The sequence below is a fragment of the Haliotis asinina genome, chromosome 1 (genome assembly GCF_037392515.1).
Source record: "Haliotis asinina isolate JCU_RB_2024 chromosome 1, JCU_Hal_asi_v2, whole genome shotgun sequence".
Lineage (NCBI taxonomy): Eukaryota > Metazoa > Mollusca > Gastropoda > Lepetellida > Haliotidae > Haliotis > Haliotis asinina.
The window spans coordinates 64,927,765-64,946,224 of NC_090280.1; the positions used below are offsets into that span (position 1 = coordinate 64,927,765).

At 40.7% G+C, this 18,460-nt stretch overlaps 1 protein-coding gene across 2 annotated transcripts; it reads right to left on the minus strand.

The window, feature by feature from the left end:
• Positions 1–1,523: 1,523 nt before the first annotated feature.
• LOC137281985 (ATP-dependent RNA helicase DHX58-like) lies at positions 1,524–17,105 on the minus strand. Of its 2 annotated transcripts, XR_010956776.1 has the most exons (17): positions 16,883–17,105; positions 15,400–15,543; positions 14,614–14,766; positions 13,497–13,676; positions 13,237–13,314; positions 12,704–12,886; positions 10,546–10,778; positions 9,991–10,169; positions 9,211–9,400; positions 8,096–8,270; positions 7,297–7,392; positions 6,531–6,706; positions 5,979–6,114; positions 5,204–5,440; positions 4,164–4,331; positions 2,977–3,853; positions 1,524–2,396 (listed from the first exon to the last, which is right to left on the minus strand). XR_010956776.1 is itself a non-coding variant. In XM_067813747.1 (16 exons), exons 1-16 carry the CDS (start codon positions 17,028–17,030, stop codon positions 3,240–3,242), a joined length of 3,090 nt encoding a protein of 1,029 aa, XP_067669848.1. In that variant the 5' UTR covers positions 17,031–17,105; the 3' UTR covers positions 2,597–3,239. The 2 variants fall into 2 exon arrangements, 1 of the variants encoding a protein (XP_067669848.1); XM_067813747.1 differs by lacking the exon at positions 1,524–2,396 and having other exon boundaries at positions 2,597–3,853.
• Positions 17,106–18,460: the final 1,355 nt, after the last annotated feature.

Genomic DNA, 18,460 nt, shown 5'->3' on the forward strand with positions numbered 1-18,460 from the left:
ATTTCCGTCTTCCTTTCTCCTGTGCATGTATATCTACCTTCCTTCCTTGCTATCTACATTTCTGCTGTGCATTTTGACATGACGTTCCTCTAAGCATTTCTATCTACCTTTCTTCCATGCAGATATGCCGACCTTTGAACCGTTTTTAGAATCTTAATATATTTTTTCAAATGACAACCAGAGGGCGGACTATCAAAAGGAAGTAACACATTTCATCCTATTGTAATTTGAACTGTTTCAAAACTTCGTTCTGTGCAATCTTTGCCCTTTTGACGGTTTGCTGTATCTGCTAGTGTGTGCCAGATGTTCCCCAGCTTTAACCAGGGAGTAGAGGAAGGGATAAAAAATATGAAACGTAATATTTCATTTCTCAATGATGTGGTTTTTATGTTTGAAAAACAAAATGTTCCTTACCTAATCGCGAAAGTGGACATTCGCACATTTCTTTTTTCAGGTTTACACAAGGAAAAGGAAGGATGCTTGACAAACATTATGTCATAAAAATTTGTCATGTCCTTAAAGCGTTTCTCGTTAATACTGAAGTGGGTGAGTTTATCTTTACTCCGCTTTTCACAATATGCCAGAAATATTCCAGCAGGGAACACCAGATATGTGATTCACACACTTGGAAAATCGACCCGTGCCTTCGGCTTTACGAGCCAGCGCTTTAACCACTAGGCTACGCCACCGCCCACGGGCGGCAAAGTACACTTTTTACATCACGCTATACACAAATGACGTAACCCCCCCACCCCCTGCTTCAACTTAATTACTTCATTTAATTACTTCATGGCTACCATTTAATAACAACTTGACTGAATCAAAACATGATCCAGAACTCTGTTTCTGAGTCTATATCTCCACACAAGATCATGATCGTACTAAAGCAAGGGTTTCATTATATCGTTTATATCGATACTGTATCCCTAAGGTATTATCTTAATTTACAATGAAGGCTTTACTACATCAGTAGAACCCCTGATCAGTGACCACACTACATAACACATACAGGCACCATTGCGATAAAAAGAACTGAAGGATTATTCATGATCTTGTACTGAACCCAACATAAAACGTCACAATTTTATCATACACTTACAAAATTCAAGAAACTCTCCATACTGTGGGCAACCTCTAAGGATTTGGCAAAACTAAACATGCAGTTGTTATGAATATATGATAAGGATAAAAAACTGAAAAACCAGCGGAGAGTTTCTGGACTGTTGAGCCCATAATTAAACTGTGACGTGTTATATGGAAAATATGAACGTCATATATCGATTCTTGTTCAATTTTCGAAACATGATGCTCCTAAGTCATTCTTTTTGCCAACCATGAAGAACAATTATAAGTTGATAATGTTTACCTGTAATCATAAAGGTACACATCACAGTGTTCAGTGAGCTCAAATCAGCTCCTTCCGTTTGAGGCTACCAGTGTTAAACTTCGGAATCAAGCATGTTTCAAATTAGACCCAAACTGCATTGATATTATTCTCTTTGCAGACAAATAACGCTAGCACATTTGTATTGCAGATGTTTAGTTTGAATTATGTATTGGCTCCTCTTACAACTACAGCGTTAAACAAATTTTGTTGGAGAAAAATAAATAACAATTCAAAAAGAGAATATAACACATGTACATGTACAAACAAAGAAAAAATAGCAATATGGAGATGTGTATACAGCCTTATTTCATCTGAAAAACAAGTAAAGTCACAGCCACGTCAATGTCACGACTAAAAGAATGTAACTGAAAGGATTAAACATATTTCTCAGCCATTTTATAGAATTAAGTGTAGTAGGTAAAATTGCTATAAGCCATCTTCAGTCCTTGAGTCAAACAATATCACAGTATGGTTTTCACTTACAGTATTGATATCCTATCATATAGTATTTCTTGCAGTATTGATATCCTACCGTATAGTATTTCTAGCAAATACTTGTGATCATGTCTACCTTTCTGTGTGTGTTGGGGGTAGCCTGCATGCGCTTGTCCATCATGTCACGTGTTGTATTCCTGACCGGGATTCCTAACGAATCGTGAACAAATTCATGCCCAAAGTAATAACATATATGGGACACTTCATTCGTTTGTAGTTTCCAAACAAACGCACGGAGCAGCCTTAAACAAACCCCTAAAAACCGACAAAATATGACCTAATCTTACAGATGTTACACGAACGTATTCCTCAGGCATATTTGTTGATTTATATTATCATGTGAGCCTTTAATCACGGTTGCAATGATATTCTTCGAAAAACTGGAAGTTGGGGCGTTAGGTGGTGGGTGGTGGGTGGTGGGTGGTGGGTGGTGTTTAATGGGTGGTTTTAAAGCGTTTGCACGTCTAAGACACAGATTCGATTCTTCACATGGACGCCCCCCTCCGAGATGTTGCTAGAATACTGCTAAAAGCTGCATAAAACTGGACTCACTTCCTCTTCAAAGAATTGTCCAAATTTATACATTACGGCCATTCGATCTTGAATTTTATGCTTGAATGCTTAAAATCTTTTGTGGATCCTCCTTAAGATATGGGAGGAAAAATCATCCATTCCATTGTAGTAAGTTAAAAAGACTGAATCGGAAATACCCCAGAGTGAACACTATATTATTGCTCCTTCATATTAGTATTTCAACTATATTCTATCTGGAACAAGAACTATATAATATAATATATATCACAGCATATATATGTCCACACGTGATACGTTATCCTGATATAATCATACACGATACACGTTTTCTTTGACATTACAAGTCATATTGAATACATCCAAACTCCATACACAGTCCCTACGCACACGCACACGCACACGCACACGCACACGTACATGCCAATGCATGTACATCACCCTTGAGGAACCAATGGTGGTCGTAAGGCACATGTCATAATATCAGAATTTTGTAGATCGATGTGCATGATGTCAGTCACTGGATTGCCTGGACCATATTAGATTATTCGTTAATGTGTGGCCGGAACATCGCCAAGTGAGGCGTTGACTAGCAAACAAACTGACGAAATGAGAATCCGGTATAATGTTCATCTAAGGGTACTAATATGTACTTTCAGGTGCAACAAATCGTTACACACTTCGATGTAAAATAAATGAAAACTTAAAATTTGAAACAATTCACAATTTGACAAGACAAACTATTTACAGTATGAACCGACATAAAGTGTGTAAACACACTGATGAATTCTGGTTGAGCATGAGCATCTAACAAATATTTCATCCTTCAAAATGATTCTCTGTAAGTCTGCAAGTCGCGTTCCGTCATTTCCAAAGAGTCAAAGGGCGCGTCCTTCCATGATTTGCGATGATATTGCTTGCCACGATTGTCGTAAGCCATCAGGTTTTTAATGGCCAACACAGCCCATTTGACATCCCTGTATATCATCCCAGAGCCCCACTCATGATTGCACTTCTTGCAGTGGATTTTACTGACCTTTTTCAAGTCATCAATTACAACAGATTTCTTACTTTTCACTGAGATTAACTGGCCAATATTGGACGTCACCACCATATGATGACTCGAGTTTACAATTCTGATATCAGACGAGTCACATATATACACATCGCATTTGTAGCACGTGAGTCTATATGCCGCAAGACGTTTCGGACCCTTCTGGGAAAGTACTGTTTGTCGCTCTCTCTCAAGTTTTTGCTTCCTCTGGATCTCGTCTATCGACTGACGGAAGGCCAAAGGATCTTCGTCGAACTCCTTTTGTAAGGCATTCACTGCGTCATTCATAATGGTCTCCAACGCGGCGTTGGTTTCTTCTTGTCTCGCCAGCTGGGGGTTCCCGGTTATGAGACAGTAAGTGCCATCCTCAACACGGGATGCTCGACCTTTAAGAAAACGCAGACAATGTACATAACATACATGATGCCTATACAGGCTGCAGCTGAACACAGAACCAAACAAAATAAGCCTCGACATATAATGAGGGAAGAGCTAGGATTTGCACCGATTCTCGTTATGTTTCTGATACTCCTGTAGTGACGCAAATCTACTCAAGAATTAAGTCGCCTAAGTAGACTGAAACGAGATTATTAACATTTCTTAAAACCTGCAGATAAACACGTGTACGTCGTGTATGCAAAGAAACATGTGTCTTGTAAAGTAAACTCGAACTGCTACTCATGAAGAACCTTTTACCTCTTGCTTGGATCATCCCTATCTCGTCAGAGACATACTCATATCTGATGACTAGACTGCACGTCGTGATGTCCATTCCCTCCTCAGCCACAGAAGTGGCAACTGCCACGCGACTTGTACCCCACTTGAAACGCTTTACAGCCTCAATCTGCTGAGGACGAGTCATGCCTGGAAAAATTGCCAGTCTAACATTCAACGTATAGTCCGTTTGGCTCAAAAGCGGACCGATGAATTGCAGGATAGCTTGAAAACCAATAAACATAACATACTCAATGAAACGCTGATCATAATCAGAAGATCATACCAACTCTGGGAGGTTTTCACAGAATATTTGTCCTTAAAATAAAAAAGGTCTTTAACAAACTATCATTAAAATACTGACACAGTTCACTATATTTGTTTCTAGGGAGGAGTGCAGAGAACGGGAAAGCCAGGTGTGCGAGAAGACATGGAGACAGCACAGCACAACTTTCTCGGCACTTGTGCACGTGCTTCTGGAACACCTGGCTGTGCCTTTCTCTGCACTCCTCCCCGTAATAAACAGTGAACGGTGTCAATATTTTAACGATAGTTTGTTAAACAACTTTTTTATTATTAGGATAAAAAACCTCACAAAGATGGTATGATGTTTTGATTATGATCGGCGTTTCATTGAGTATGTTATGCTTATTAGTTTTCGAGTTACATTGTAATGCATCGGTCCCCTTTTGAGCCAAACTGCTATACGTATGTTTAACAACCTAGGTACAATTACTCTCAATCCTCTCATGTCTCTCTCATCTGAAGCAGAATTCCTATTGATTTGTCGAGGCAGTTTTGGCAACAGATTACTTTTTGAAAATGCACTTTGATATATTTTTGTGCTAAAGAACTATCAGTGGTGATAAATTATTTGTTTCGCACTTGGCGCAATCGCCCAATCCCGGGCCTCACGTTTTGGCGTATTGAAAATGCATAACACCATGCTAAGTGGATGCAGTTTGTGACACTTACTGAGTAAACAATACTCAATGAATCTACTCTGGCACCTCAACACCTACCTCCGGCATCAGTAGGTGCTCCACATCCTGTGACGATCACCGGGTTTAGAGGTTTAGTCTCCGTGGTCTCAGTCAGCACTCGACAGAGGGCGCTAGCGAGAGAACGCAGTTTCACCAGAATCAAAATCCTTGACGCCTGATTCTTTTTTATTTGATTCAACACTTCCAGCTTCAGCAAGATAGGACGTGGGTTCGGGAATGCACGTGCTGATTCTGCTTCAAGTCTGCATCGATTTTCTGCAACCATTTTAGTTACAAACCTAAAATGTCGCCCAAAATATACCATTTGTGGATACATGCATACACTCGCTCACCTGTACTACCAAGCTTAGGAAACCATAGAATAGTTATGGTATCGCATTTGCTCGTCTGGTGCTGGAAATATTCACTTAATAAAATGGTATTAAACATTTCCTTATGGCCTACTATTGATCCCTTAGCTATGCGTAGTTTGTTGATATTGATGAAGTACCTCTGTAGAGTTTGAGCACGTACCTGTGTATCTGTATAAATAACATATGTTATATTTGGGATTACACTTTCTTAGTTAAGTACAAATCCTAGGACTTTTTTCAGCGGTGGCTGAGCGGAACAGGCGGCTGACTCTGAGCGTGCGGGATCGAATCCCGGATAGGGATTTGTACTTTACAAAGGAAGTGTTATCCCACTTTGTACTGGCATTGCGTAATTGTACCTTTGCATGATATTGTTGATATTGATCTCGTAAAGACAGTTGATAGTGATCTCGTAAAGACAGTTGATATTGATATCGAACCTGTGTAAAGTATGTTGAGCGTCTTCTCTGTGTCACATCCGACGTTCCCCACACTGTCACCGAAGGCCTTCTCAATGACAAGCATCCCGTCGCGAGCTCGACAATGTTGGTTGATGAACAACGACTGGTTGTATATCTAAGAATGGCAACATTACTTTTGCCAGTAACAGTGACATCACAAATCGAGACAGGTACAGAAATGTGACAAGATAAACACACAAATGTCAGTCGTCCTATCTGTATTTATGTCAGCGAAATCGTTCAAGTTACAGGGACTGAGACGATACAAGTATTTGGCTAACATAATCATGGAGAACAAGCAAGCACGCACAAACACACCCATGCAAGGAGAGATACAGACAAATACGGAGAGACACACAGACGTGTGTGTGTGTGTGTGTGTGTGTGTGTGTTTGTTATGAAGCAACATCCACAAAGCGATTGAGGCATTTCAGGAGTATGAAGGGCCTCGTCTTCTATATTTGTGTGCAATGGCTTAACTTCATTACTATTTGCTGTGTTGATATGCGTGTGTGATATGTATATACTCACGATGAGATGCTGCACACACACGATGAACGAGCGACGAAAGCTGGCATTTCTGATTGCAGGAATAAGGGTGTAGTACAGTTTACCGAGCCACTGGTGGTATATCATCGTGCCTCTGGTTGCAGATGCCTTAAACCAGCCTCCAAGTGGTTCATCCTCCCTGTCAAGTCCAAGATGGGCTACGAACAGAACATCAAAGAGTGACAAAACAAATACACGCAAGTGTCAACCAGAATGATGAGAAACTCTCCCCTCAGATGAGATTCTTCCGATATCCAGTTTTTCTAGATATTCGTTTACAACCAAAATGTGTTCGTAAATGAGGTTTGATAGTTCTGTTTGGTCTGAAAGTGATTTCTGTAAAACAAACTATGATGAACGTAGTCATCATATGCTTTACCATAAATTCAATGATGTGTTGAATGGTCGTGACACGTGAAGACAACTACCTACGAACTCTGAAATACGTCTCACATGACATAGGAAACTGCTTCTTTCATTGCACGTGGAATACTAGTACTTGAACATAGTTGTCGAGAAGAAAGCAATGAACATTACACGCTGAAGAACAAGGGTGACAAGCCTGGTCTACCATGGGAGACAGATATTGTTTGGTGTAAAGGGCAAACTAGCAGTGAAAACTATATGAAATTATATGGACCAGTGTAATGCAAAAGAATCAACAACATACGAAAAAACACCGTCTTGTGATTTGTATATTTGAATAGTATGTGGCATAAATGTGGTAGTTTGTATAAACTTTACTTACGTTCCTGACTTGTCATGTGTCTTTCAATCTCCGCCATTATTGCCTCTACGCTCTGCCTAAAGGGATCGGATGATCGTTCCTTTGTCATCTTGATAGCTTGGACATAGGAGAGCATTACGATAAGGACATTGCTGAATTGCTGTTTAACTGCAGTCGGTGGTCAGTAAACAATAAGGTCATGATGAGCATCAATCATCTATCAACAAAGTCAGCGAGTCTGACCGATTTTCAATTCATTTCCAGTAGGGATCGACATAACGTGATGAAATTATTATTTATATGGAAAGGTGGAATACACTTGATATACATAGAAGTTTATTAACTGGTACAGCGCGGTTATACTGGCATATCTCAATACGCCTTTCAAACGATACGTATTGCAATGTTGCAATATTTTTTCTCATACTGAAGTTTTTCATTATTGCTAATTAAGGAAGAAAGCTTACTTTACTTGCGATAAATTCATAAGAAAGAAAATACAATGACATAAAATCAAAGTTAATTTCTAGATTTCTGTTGTCACAACTTTAAATTTTGTTTTAAAGCTTTTGTATACAGAAAGCAGGCTCTGCATGTTGCGCCAATGCCACTACCAAAGCTAACAAAACATCGTAGTAGGGATCGAAATACCGGGTACCAGAATCACAACATATCGCAATACAATTTGGTTTCCAATACACAGCCTAATATTAACAACGTGAAAGTTGTAAATTTGTAGAAGGCCACCTCGAGTATTTTAACAGAACGGTATACAACTTTGATTAAAGATGCAAATGCAAGGTGTTTTGTAACACATTACCGGTCTCCACGAAATGGGTGTATTCGTCTAGATTCTCCTTGTTCTTCCTCACTGTCACCAAGCCCCCTCTAGCATCCAGTGTGGCACACAGGGCTCTGATGTGACCAATAGCTCCTTTCTTTAACGTTGCCTCCTTCTTCTTCCCTACTCCAACAGATGCTGTGAGGCCAACCACCTACAATGACAGCAAAAACATCCACATTACCAAAATGTCGCCAAACTAACTACAACCAGTCTGTATACCTCAACACCACACAGAGCATTATTCGTATTTCAGCAAATGTCGACCAGCCACGTACAGCGATCCATTTCTGGTTAGAACTTTCAGAGCAATATTCATATCTCTACAGCGTCACCAACCACGGAGACCGAGTCGACATACATCGACACCACATACAACCATATTCAAATTTCAGAAATGTCAACCAACCACGTATAACGAGCTATCATAGTTCAACACAACACAGATCAATGTTCATATTTCAGTAACATCGCGTTTTGTAAGACTAATAATGAGACAGTGTCTCTCCAACTCCAAGTGCAACCTGTATATTCCGGCATCGGAACAGGGTTTGAGTTTACAAGCATTGCTCCTCCCAGTACGCTTACAGGCAATTAATCAATGAGAAACGCGCTGCTCTTAAAATATTGAGATAGAAATGTATTCAGAAATTGTGAATTGGTTTAGGTGACCCTTATGATAAATGTCCAAAATAGCTTTATACCTTTATATCGAAAATCGTGAAATAATATGTGGTCATACAGCTAGATCTAGTAATCGTTGTAACATTAAGGATCTTACTTTTACTCAAAGTTCGGATCATAATGTGCGCTTTCAACGTGATTCTAAAGGGATACACACACGCTCAGGACCGCCCCAGTCCACCCTCTGTCCCAAATCAATAAACGTACTAACGCACATCTATTAAAACGCAAACAGATTGCGTGGGCAAACCACCATAACAAAATACCACCGCAACAACGAACACCCCAGCTCCGAAACAATAATTCAAGTCCTCTCTCACACACACGTTCCATGATCCCACACAAACCCGAAAAGGTAAATCCTAGGCGATACATATATTCAATGTCTTACAGTTTCAGGTGCTACAAACCTGTGGCAAAGGTGCCATTCCTTTCAGTTTCAGGTCGAGGTAGTTTGTCATGACCCTGCTGGTAGGGTGATTGGACAACACATGGTGACACTCGTCAAACACAAGAAGGGTGAAAATCGACAAGGAGTCGATGGCTTTGTCCGCTATGGCATCTACAATGATCTGTGGCGTCACGAACAAGAGGTCAGTTCTGAATAAATGGAAAACAGTGTGACCGAAGGCATCTGAAGTTTCTTCACACCTACACGGAGGCGCAGAAGATGTATTTTGTATAAGAAAACACTGACTACGAAGAGCTTGAATGGGTAATCATGTACGAGTTTCTGGAGACAAAAAGCGAATATGGTTTAATGCCGTTTTAACCAGTATTCCAATTATATCACGGCGTGTCACAGCCTCAGATGGTTAACATTTTTGTAAATCCCTCGAGCATGTGTTGGTTGTAATCAAAAACAAAGATTCGAATAGGGGATTCGAAAAACACTTGTTTCCCAAGGTGTAAAATACAAGGAGGGTCCTATACAAAATGCGCTAATGAACCACTAACGTATTGGTACAAATAATACTCATGATGTATGGATCTACAGAATCTGTTTGAACACCATCGATATAAAGCAGCGGTGCCTCACATATATGCTGTATTTCTCCACACATAATCTTGGTTGCATAATCATCGGTGCATAGCAAATGCCAGTGTTTGATTATGACCTTCAGAGCTAATGTGTCATTCCAATTCGGGTTGTTCAAGTGTTCATCGCGTTAAACGTTATTTGTACTCACTGTCTGATTAAATCCCCAATGGGTATTTTGCTCTTTCCCTTCGTTTCTCCAATAATCATTTCTGTCTTGACCGACTCTTCGATATGTCCTTTGCACATCTCATACTGTTGGTCCACAAGTGTAACTTCATTTGCGAAAAAGACAACTTTCCCGCGACCTTGCATCTTCGCAAGGTGCTCCTGTACAGAGAGAGAACGATTATCATTGTCACTTTACGCTTGAAGGTGATGGAATCCCTGCTGTCAAAATGACCACCAATATGATGTATCCGTTGAATTATTGTAAAAGGTTCATGGTATGATAATGAAGGCAACACGAACAATATCAGTGGGGCATGTACTTGGATGGTAACTGCATTGAGCAAGACATCCCCAGAAGTTTATAAATTGTTAGTCATATCGGGAATGAAATCGTGTGTATGTCAACATCGCAGCAACCATTTATAATTCCAGTGGGATTTAAATTTTCGTCCAAGAGTGTTTGTGATAAACATTCGTGGATACATGATTTCAAAATTAGAAAGTGGTGGCATTTATTGTCTTGTTAAGAAAATACCTGCATGATTCTGAGAGCCACCACTGTCTTTCCGCATCCAGTAGGAGCTACAATGATGACGTTGTCTCCGCCTCCTGCTGCATTGACCAACTCGTCTTGGTAAGGTCGGTTTTCAAGAGGCTTGATTACGTTAGCTCGTGTCTCTATTAGGTCATGTGAAACAAAGTCATACTCGTTAAGGTCTTGGAGTGCGTTGTCCTCAATGCTTGATACCACACTCCCATCGTCAATGTCTGAAAGAACATGCATAGAACATGAAGATATGAGGCAGTTCGATGCGTTTCACTTTGTGTTAGCATGATAGAACTGATGCAAAATAGAGGATCAAATAAAGAAAGTGTGTTTAGTTTTACGTCGCGCTCAGCAACATTAATATATATTCCAGTTATGTAGAGATGGTCTGTAAATAATCGAGTTTGGACCAGACGATCCAACGTGATGTTTATTCAATGCATTTGGGATACGATGACCTGTATCAACCAAGTCAGCCAAGCGTGGGTTGTTGAAGACCAATTCTAACCCTGGTCTTTACGGCTCAATAAAGAACGTAACAAAACTTATAAACTGACGTGCAAAAGAAGCTTGCCCCTTGTACAATTTGATAACTTTGAAAAACAAGAACAAAGTGAAATCTGAATGTTGCAATTTGTTAAGCAGTGACATATAAACATGTTCAGTACAACAAATCAGCTTTATCAGAGACTTTGACTCATTAAACACATTTTGGTCAATATGGGGTCAAAATGGATATTTCACTGTCAAACTTGAAACGCAGCAATCTGGGATTTGAAGTCATTAAAAGTGAGTATGTCCACCTTTCTCTTGAAAACACGCAAAGTCGCGTCTTCTCATTGTAGTGGTAAAGCGTCTCATGACGTCAATTGGTATACACCTGGTGGGTTCGGTCTCCGTCGAATCTGTCGATCGAGGCGACCCCACAAGCGCTCGATGGGCGACATGTCAGGAGAGCGTGCATGCCGTGGAGGGACGTTAAAGTTGTTGACGGGAAAGGAGTTCTAGACAACTCTAGCAACGAGCGGTCGAGCATTGTCCTGTTGTAACAATATCCCCTGTCGTTATTGTAGAAGGAATGGCAGAACTGCCGGTCGAAGAACCTGGTAAATGTATCGCTGGCCGCTCAGATTACCGTTGATGACCACCATTTCTGTCTTTGGATCCCCGCAAATGCCACCCCACACTATAACGCTTACTTCACCATATGGCTCTGCTTTCTGGACGCAGCAGCGAGCTGTCCTTTCGTCACTTCTCATTTTTACTCGAGCCCTTCCATCGCCTCTAGGTATACAGAATCTGCTTTCGTTAGAAAACAGGATCCAGCGCCAGTTACGGAGTTGCTAATGTCTAACTCTTGTAACCCCCTTGCACCCTCAGATGACGGTGTCTGTCAGTCACCATCGTTCCTCGGCACAGTCGATAGGCCCTGATACCATGGGGGCGTACTCTTCTTGTTAAAGTCCGTCGACTGACTGGGTGACCGTGAGCCGTTGTCGCTGATGACGTCACCGTCTGGAAGAGGTTGCTCAGGTGCAATAGCCTCAAGTGGCGATCTTCCTGCGCAGTTGTCACCCTTAGTCTGCCTGTCTTGGGTCTGCATGAGGTCTGGTCAGTCTGTTGATAACGCCGACGAAGGTTCCTGGCGTTAACGACAGTGCAATGGGACGTTCTTGCAACGTCACCCATAGTGGCGCCCATCTGCAGCATTCCGATGGCCCTATCTCACTCTTCTGGAATTAACCTTTGCATTGTTCAGTATTTTTCTGTTGAAGTGCAATCTGTTCGGCACAGTGGGGTGTTTTTATACCGTACATACACGTGCCTTGTACCCTTACATGCCCAACACGCGCATTTTGTTGTGTTTCGTCCACAGTGGTAAAGAGTCTTGCGTCTGGGCGCTGTTATTTGTGGTAATCAAACTCATGTTTGAGGCAATAATGATGGGAATTTACATTTGATAATGATTATATTTGTTGAAATTATGATACATTTGACAACAGAAAGTTTCTTTTGCCCGTCAGTATAGATAAGTAAAATGCAAAGGCATCTTTTCAAAAGAGCAGGCCGTATCTCATGACAATCACCTGGATACTTAGGATCCATAAGGTCGAAATTAGCCATAAGACAGCACAACAGCTCTTACCTCTTGGTATGTCTAAAGTCTTCTCGGCCCATTTGTCAACCATGCGTATATCCTTACTGGGGAGTCCTGCAACGTCGCCACGTTTTGGTCCCTTTTTCTCAAGATATGTAAACTGTCGAAGACTTTGGTCTTCGCGTATGTTGGGATCCAAATCTTTTTCCAAGCTGTATGCATCACCTGAAGCTTATATTCAACACATCAGTAAGGAAATGTTTCAATCAAGTTTGTACTGGCGAGTTTAGAACAGTTATAATAATAGTAATATGGTAATAAAATAAGTTAATGTTTGTGGGTATTTCTATAGGGAGAATGAATGTTGCATTGTTTTCAGGTTCAACAAGCAGTTTGTTTCAAATGAAAACTGAAGGCCTGGTAAACCAAATATGAGACGTCTCACCAACATGTGCAAATAAGATCCCCATTAGAGTCTTCGCTTCCTGGCTCAGAAGGTCTTTGCAATTAAAGGGAAGTCTGAATACATTGGATGACAGCGTATACCATTTCATCGGACTCTTCTTCACATTGGTACAAACCTGACAAGTTATCCACTGAACATGAGTCATCGCTAATTGTTTCGTCATCAGGGTATCTGTCATCACATCCAGGAGTACCTGAACATAAAGTCACAAAGGTATCACAATTCATTAAGAGCAAATCTTCTCATGGTAACATTGTATTTATAATTTTCAGGATTCTATCACAGTACACATTATTTGTCTTTTTGCCTCCAAAATGAGGCGAATGAGTGTACCATTAGCCCTTTCGACTTAAAGACACGATACTAGTCACTCACTGACATCTCCTTCGATCCATTCCACAAGTTCGTCGAAGCCATGATCCCTTAGAAGCTGAAGAAACAGTTTGAACCAGTGACGCTTGCGGCGAGGAAGGATCATCAGAACAAGCCACCTAGCTGCAGGGATCCTGCCTGTTGTTGCAGCTATGTTTCTCAGGCGCCCAGCGTCTTCGTCATCTGGAAAAGGCAGGGTGGGAATACGATTCATTTTGTCTTACACGACTGTGTTGTTGTGGTAAATTGACAAGACTTCCATATGCTGTTCTCATATCTATAATACGTACATGCTTTTGACATAAGAACATATCATTTGATTATTCGATAGCTGTATGGAAAGTTTTAGTTTAAGTCGTCAGAGCATAAAATATAAGCGTGTCTTCGTAATTAGCAAGTTTAACAAGATGTAGCAAAAATTCCCTCCAGCTCAGCACTGGACAAAACCAAAAAGATGATTTTAGACAAAATTCAAACTACATGTATTTCCCTCTGAAAATTCATGGAGTAACGATACACGGTTGGAGAGATTCGGGACTAGCACAGACAGTAAAATCATTTGTTCTCAAACTGCCGAGTCTGCATACATGAAATGCCAACAATGGATGTATTTCATGAGTGGGGTTATATCTTTTAACATTGGCAATATCGTTTTCATTGTTTTCTATAACTGATTTTCAGTTCAATGTTGCTTCGGTGACCAACTTCCTTTCCAAACCAAAAACAAAATGCAGAGGGTTGTAACCACCTGCTCAAAAATGCTGTCATGAATTTTCACCCCTTTCGTTATACGTATGAGAATCGTGTTTTAATGTCTGTGAAAAACATTCATATTTTTTAACGAACGTTAGACCTAGTCAGAGTTTTAAATGTATTTGTCTACTCGTCTCTTTCAGTACACACTGAAATCCTGTTTTTTGTATGTGTGTTAAAGGTGATTGTGTTTTCTTTGCTTTTTTGCTTAACCATGCCGTATGCCTCACCATTGTTAAAAACTCCTCTGTCGGGCAACAAAGTATTATTATTAATTGTCAACGTCTTCCTCAATAGAGCAGATTCGACGTATCCAGTGCAGTAAATCAGCAACTAACGCACTCGGTCTGAGGCAATGGCAACTTACCTAACCAGTTGTCCTGAACAAGGCACGGATAGAGAGCTTCAACATCTATTCTGTTACTGATGTCCTCAACAAAGAACTTCATGAGTCTCGTGTGGTCTGCATCTTCGTCGAGATCGGTTTCACCCTTCAGGAATCCTGCTAGGTTTTCATAATCTGAAATCATACGAATTAAAATATGCCTTCTTTGTATCTTTGTCTATTCAAAATTCGGCTGGATGAACTAAGGTTAAACTTCGTTTATCCTTACTGGCTCAGATCTAAAGTAAGGAGATAAGTAACGGGCAATGATGTTTTCGGGTAATTTATAATATTATTGTGATATCTACAGCTGTATGCTTGTATCACCTCCCAATCGTAAAATATTTATTATCACAGAAAGTGTAAACCTGAATGACCGCTCCTGTGTGTGTGTGCGTGCGTGTGTGTGTGCGTGCGTGCGTGCGTGCGTGCGTGCGTGCGTGCGTGTTCGTTTTAAAGCGGAGTTCACAGTGTTAGTCTGTTGAGACAAAGTTCTTGTGCTTGACCGGTGTACCAGTGGTGCTTGGAAAGGAGTGATCATTTAAGGCATATGTAAGTTTGGGCTATTCTCATTTGTTCATAAACTGATTTTAACTGTCTTCAACGGAACCCCCATTTAATCCCGTTATAACAGTAGTTGGCCATATGAACTAAAACATGAAACAATTGGCCAGTGTAAGAACACACTTCGTTACATTCATCAGTCAGTTAAAAGGGTGCACAGATTACCGTACAACTAATGTTACACACATGTGGACGGGTTCATACCATTCTCTTCCAGTAGTTGCATGAACAGCTGGTAATCCCGTGGATCCTTCCGTTCCTTGAGGTAGTCCAAGAATATGGTCGTAGCTTTCATCTGTTGATCCACGTTTTCATTCTTCAGTATGTCGCCGATTCTCGTCTCAAAACCTGTTTAGGTACTCAGTTATTATATAGCTGCACAATGAACTAAAGCTAAACAACGGTGACCTGACCTTACCCTTTTCCTGTCTGTGGTTTGGAGCCAAGAAACATTCATCATCTTTATAGTCTCTTGTATGCTGATCTACCTTCAGTTGTTGGCGACCTATAGCCTGTTTTTATGTTGCATCGTCCTCTCGAGTTAAAGTATTTCAGATTCAGGTCTAGTTTTAAAATAAATATATCTGTGATAAGTCTAGTTATTTTTATTGTCCATTGTCGACGGTTATTTTAGATTGATTACTTTGTTTTCATCGCGATATGGCCGTAATATTGCCGATGTTATGTAAAATTTTAACGCACTCACTCACTCACTCATTCTTATAGCTTTGATGAGACATATTCAATGCTTAGGTTTTGAAGAGATGATCTCCGATGCTTCGCCTGTCACACAGTTATGAAAACTCTTTCTTTTTTAAAAAAAAATTGGAACGGATTTATGATCATATGGATGCTAGTGAAACTGGTATCAGCTGATAATTACTGATGTGAAAAGAAACCCATCAAACGGACAAGCACCTATCATTATACCTTTCAAAAGGAGGAGCACCACGAACAAGCGGTACTTTACGTATTTGAGCTATCTAAATATGTATTTGTCTTAGGTGAACATATCGGGTTATCCTTCTGTATGTGTATTGACTTGGGTACTGGCGGTAGGGAAAATGATCAAAGGCCAGAAATGCCCCTAACTAGGCTCACTTTGGCCTTGTTCTGATGAAAAACGGGACTGCACACTAACATTACCAGTGTATGTTCAAACCGAGGGGTACGACATGCACAGTGAACACAAAAATTGATTCGCTGCTATCTGAATTGGGGACACGAGCTGTAGGTCAATGAAACGAAACCGAAAGTAGGTTCGGGGCTGTCCCACCTGTCAGGCCATTGCTGATTTGGTTTTGTATTGTACGATCCAAACTCCACTGGTCGCTAAGCCATGACAAACCTATATATAGTCATCCTGATTAATCTCTAACAGGCCACCACACTAAAAGATGTAAACATTATATGTCAGCTTTTATCAAGTCAACGACTTGTCATCACGCATGCTGGCGTGCATCATGAACCTATGTATCAGCTTTTAGGGGATCAGGCTATAAAAGTCGAGTATTTTGGAGGTAGCCTGATCTGGTGTTGGAGCACAACCATTATTATTACGACAATGTGGTAAAACCATTCATTTGAGAGTGGTGGGGCGCGACTTAGGTTTGAGGTCATTAAAGAAATAGCGTCGTGTAATATTTTGCACCCCTTGAAATATCTTCTCACTAATGAAGACACTTACTTTTAGGGAAACACATACGCCCGATGAAAGAACCGCATCGCACCTTCCTGATGATCATTTCCCGATATATTTCAACATTCTCCACAAGAAAGGCAGTGTTGGTCGCACATTCTGTATCCACAGAACTGGCCATGGGCGCCTCTGCCATAACGACACAGAGTTTGGTGAGCTCTGTCACCCAAAATATATACCTTTAGCTCTACAATAACTGTCGACAAGGACTGTCTAATTTTAGCAAACTGGAAAAGCCACTGCATTTCTTGGCCTCTGATTGGAGGATGTACATAATGGCTGCTGCCGCCGGTCAGAGTGACCTGGTGTTATAGCGAGGCGCAATGTTGTGAAGCATGGATTTTAGTGAAACTGAGGGTATTTAAGTGAACTTCAAGCCTTAAGTAAAAAGTAGAATTATAGTTCTGCAAAGTATGTTATTTACTGAACTAGCGTTACTGTGTCCTCTACGAGTGTCGTACTACACTACATTCATATTTCATATTCCTTTCGTTGACATTTTGGATTAATCAACCCATGATCGGTTGACTGTTACACATATCGTTCATAATTTACTGCAGGCTTATTTTAGTGTGTGTGTGTGTGTGTGTGTGTGTGTGTGTGTGTGTGTGTGTATGTGTGTGTGCGCGTGTGTGCGTGTGCGTGTGTGTGTGTGTGTGTGTGTTTGGCGGAGGGGGGGCGAAGGAAGGGGGTCATGAATTTAGTGTTCATATAGGCAGTGTGTGTGTGTGTGCGTGTGTGTGTGCGTGCGTGTGCGCGTGTGCGTGTGTGGTGGTGGGGCAGCAAGTTTATCAATAGTAACGTTTAAGTGTTATGTTTATGAAAACATGGGTTATTGATTTTGCACGCGGCATGCAAGGAGATCTCTTTCATTGTACATACGTTTTAGTAGGGGGATCATTCACATTGTAATTTCTTGTCCGTCAAAATCACACCATACCATACCCCTGGGATAACTCATGGCGCAATATTTGTTCATTCCAACGCATTTCATTTTCAGTAGGATCACTGACTTGGCTGACGTATGTCATCGTATGCCAGTTGGTAGATGGATGCTCATGTTATTGATCACTCGAATGCCTGTTACAGACTTGACTATTTACAGACGGCCGCCATACAGCTGGAATATAGTTGAATGCGCTGTAAACAATCTGACCCACATTTCAACAAACAAAGGTGCAACTTTCTACAGTCAGTACGTTACTGTCAACAAATGCTGTTTACTCATTTCATAGTATTGTTCAGTGTCATGTGTTCTTATAGTGGAACTATGAAATGTGTACGCCTCAAGTTACCATACATGTTGCTTGTGTTTATTCATTTCATAGCGTTGTTAAATCGCGTGTGTCCTTAAACTGAAACTGTGAAATGTGTACGCTCCTAGTTACCATACATGTTGCCGGTTACGTTGCTGTAAGCCCCTAGTTACCATACATGTTGCCGGTTACGTTGCTGTAAGCCCCTAGTTACCATACATGTTGCCTGTAACGATATGCATTCCTTTCAAAGCATTGTTCAATCTCATGTGTTCTTAAACTGAAACTATGAAATGTGTACGCTCCTAGT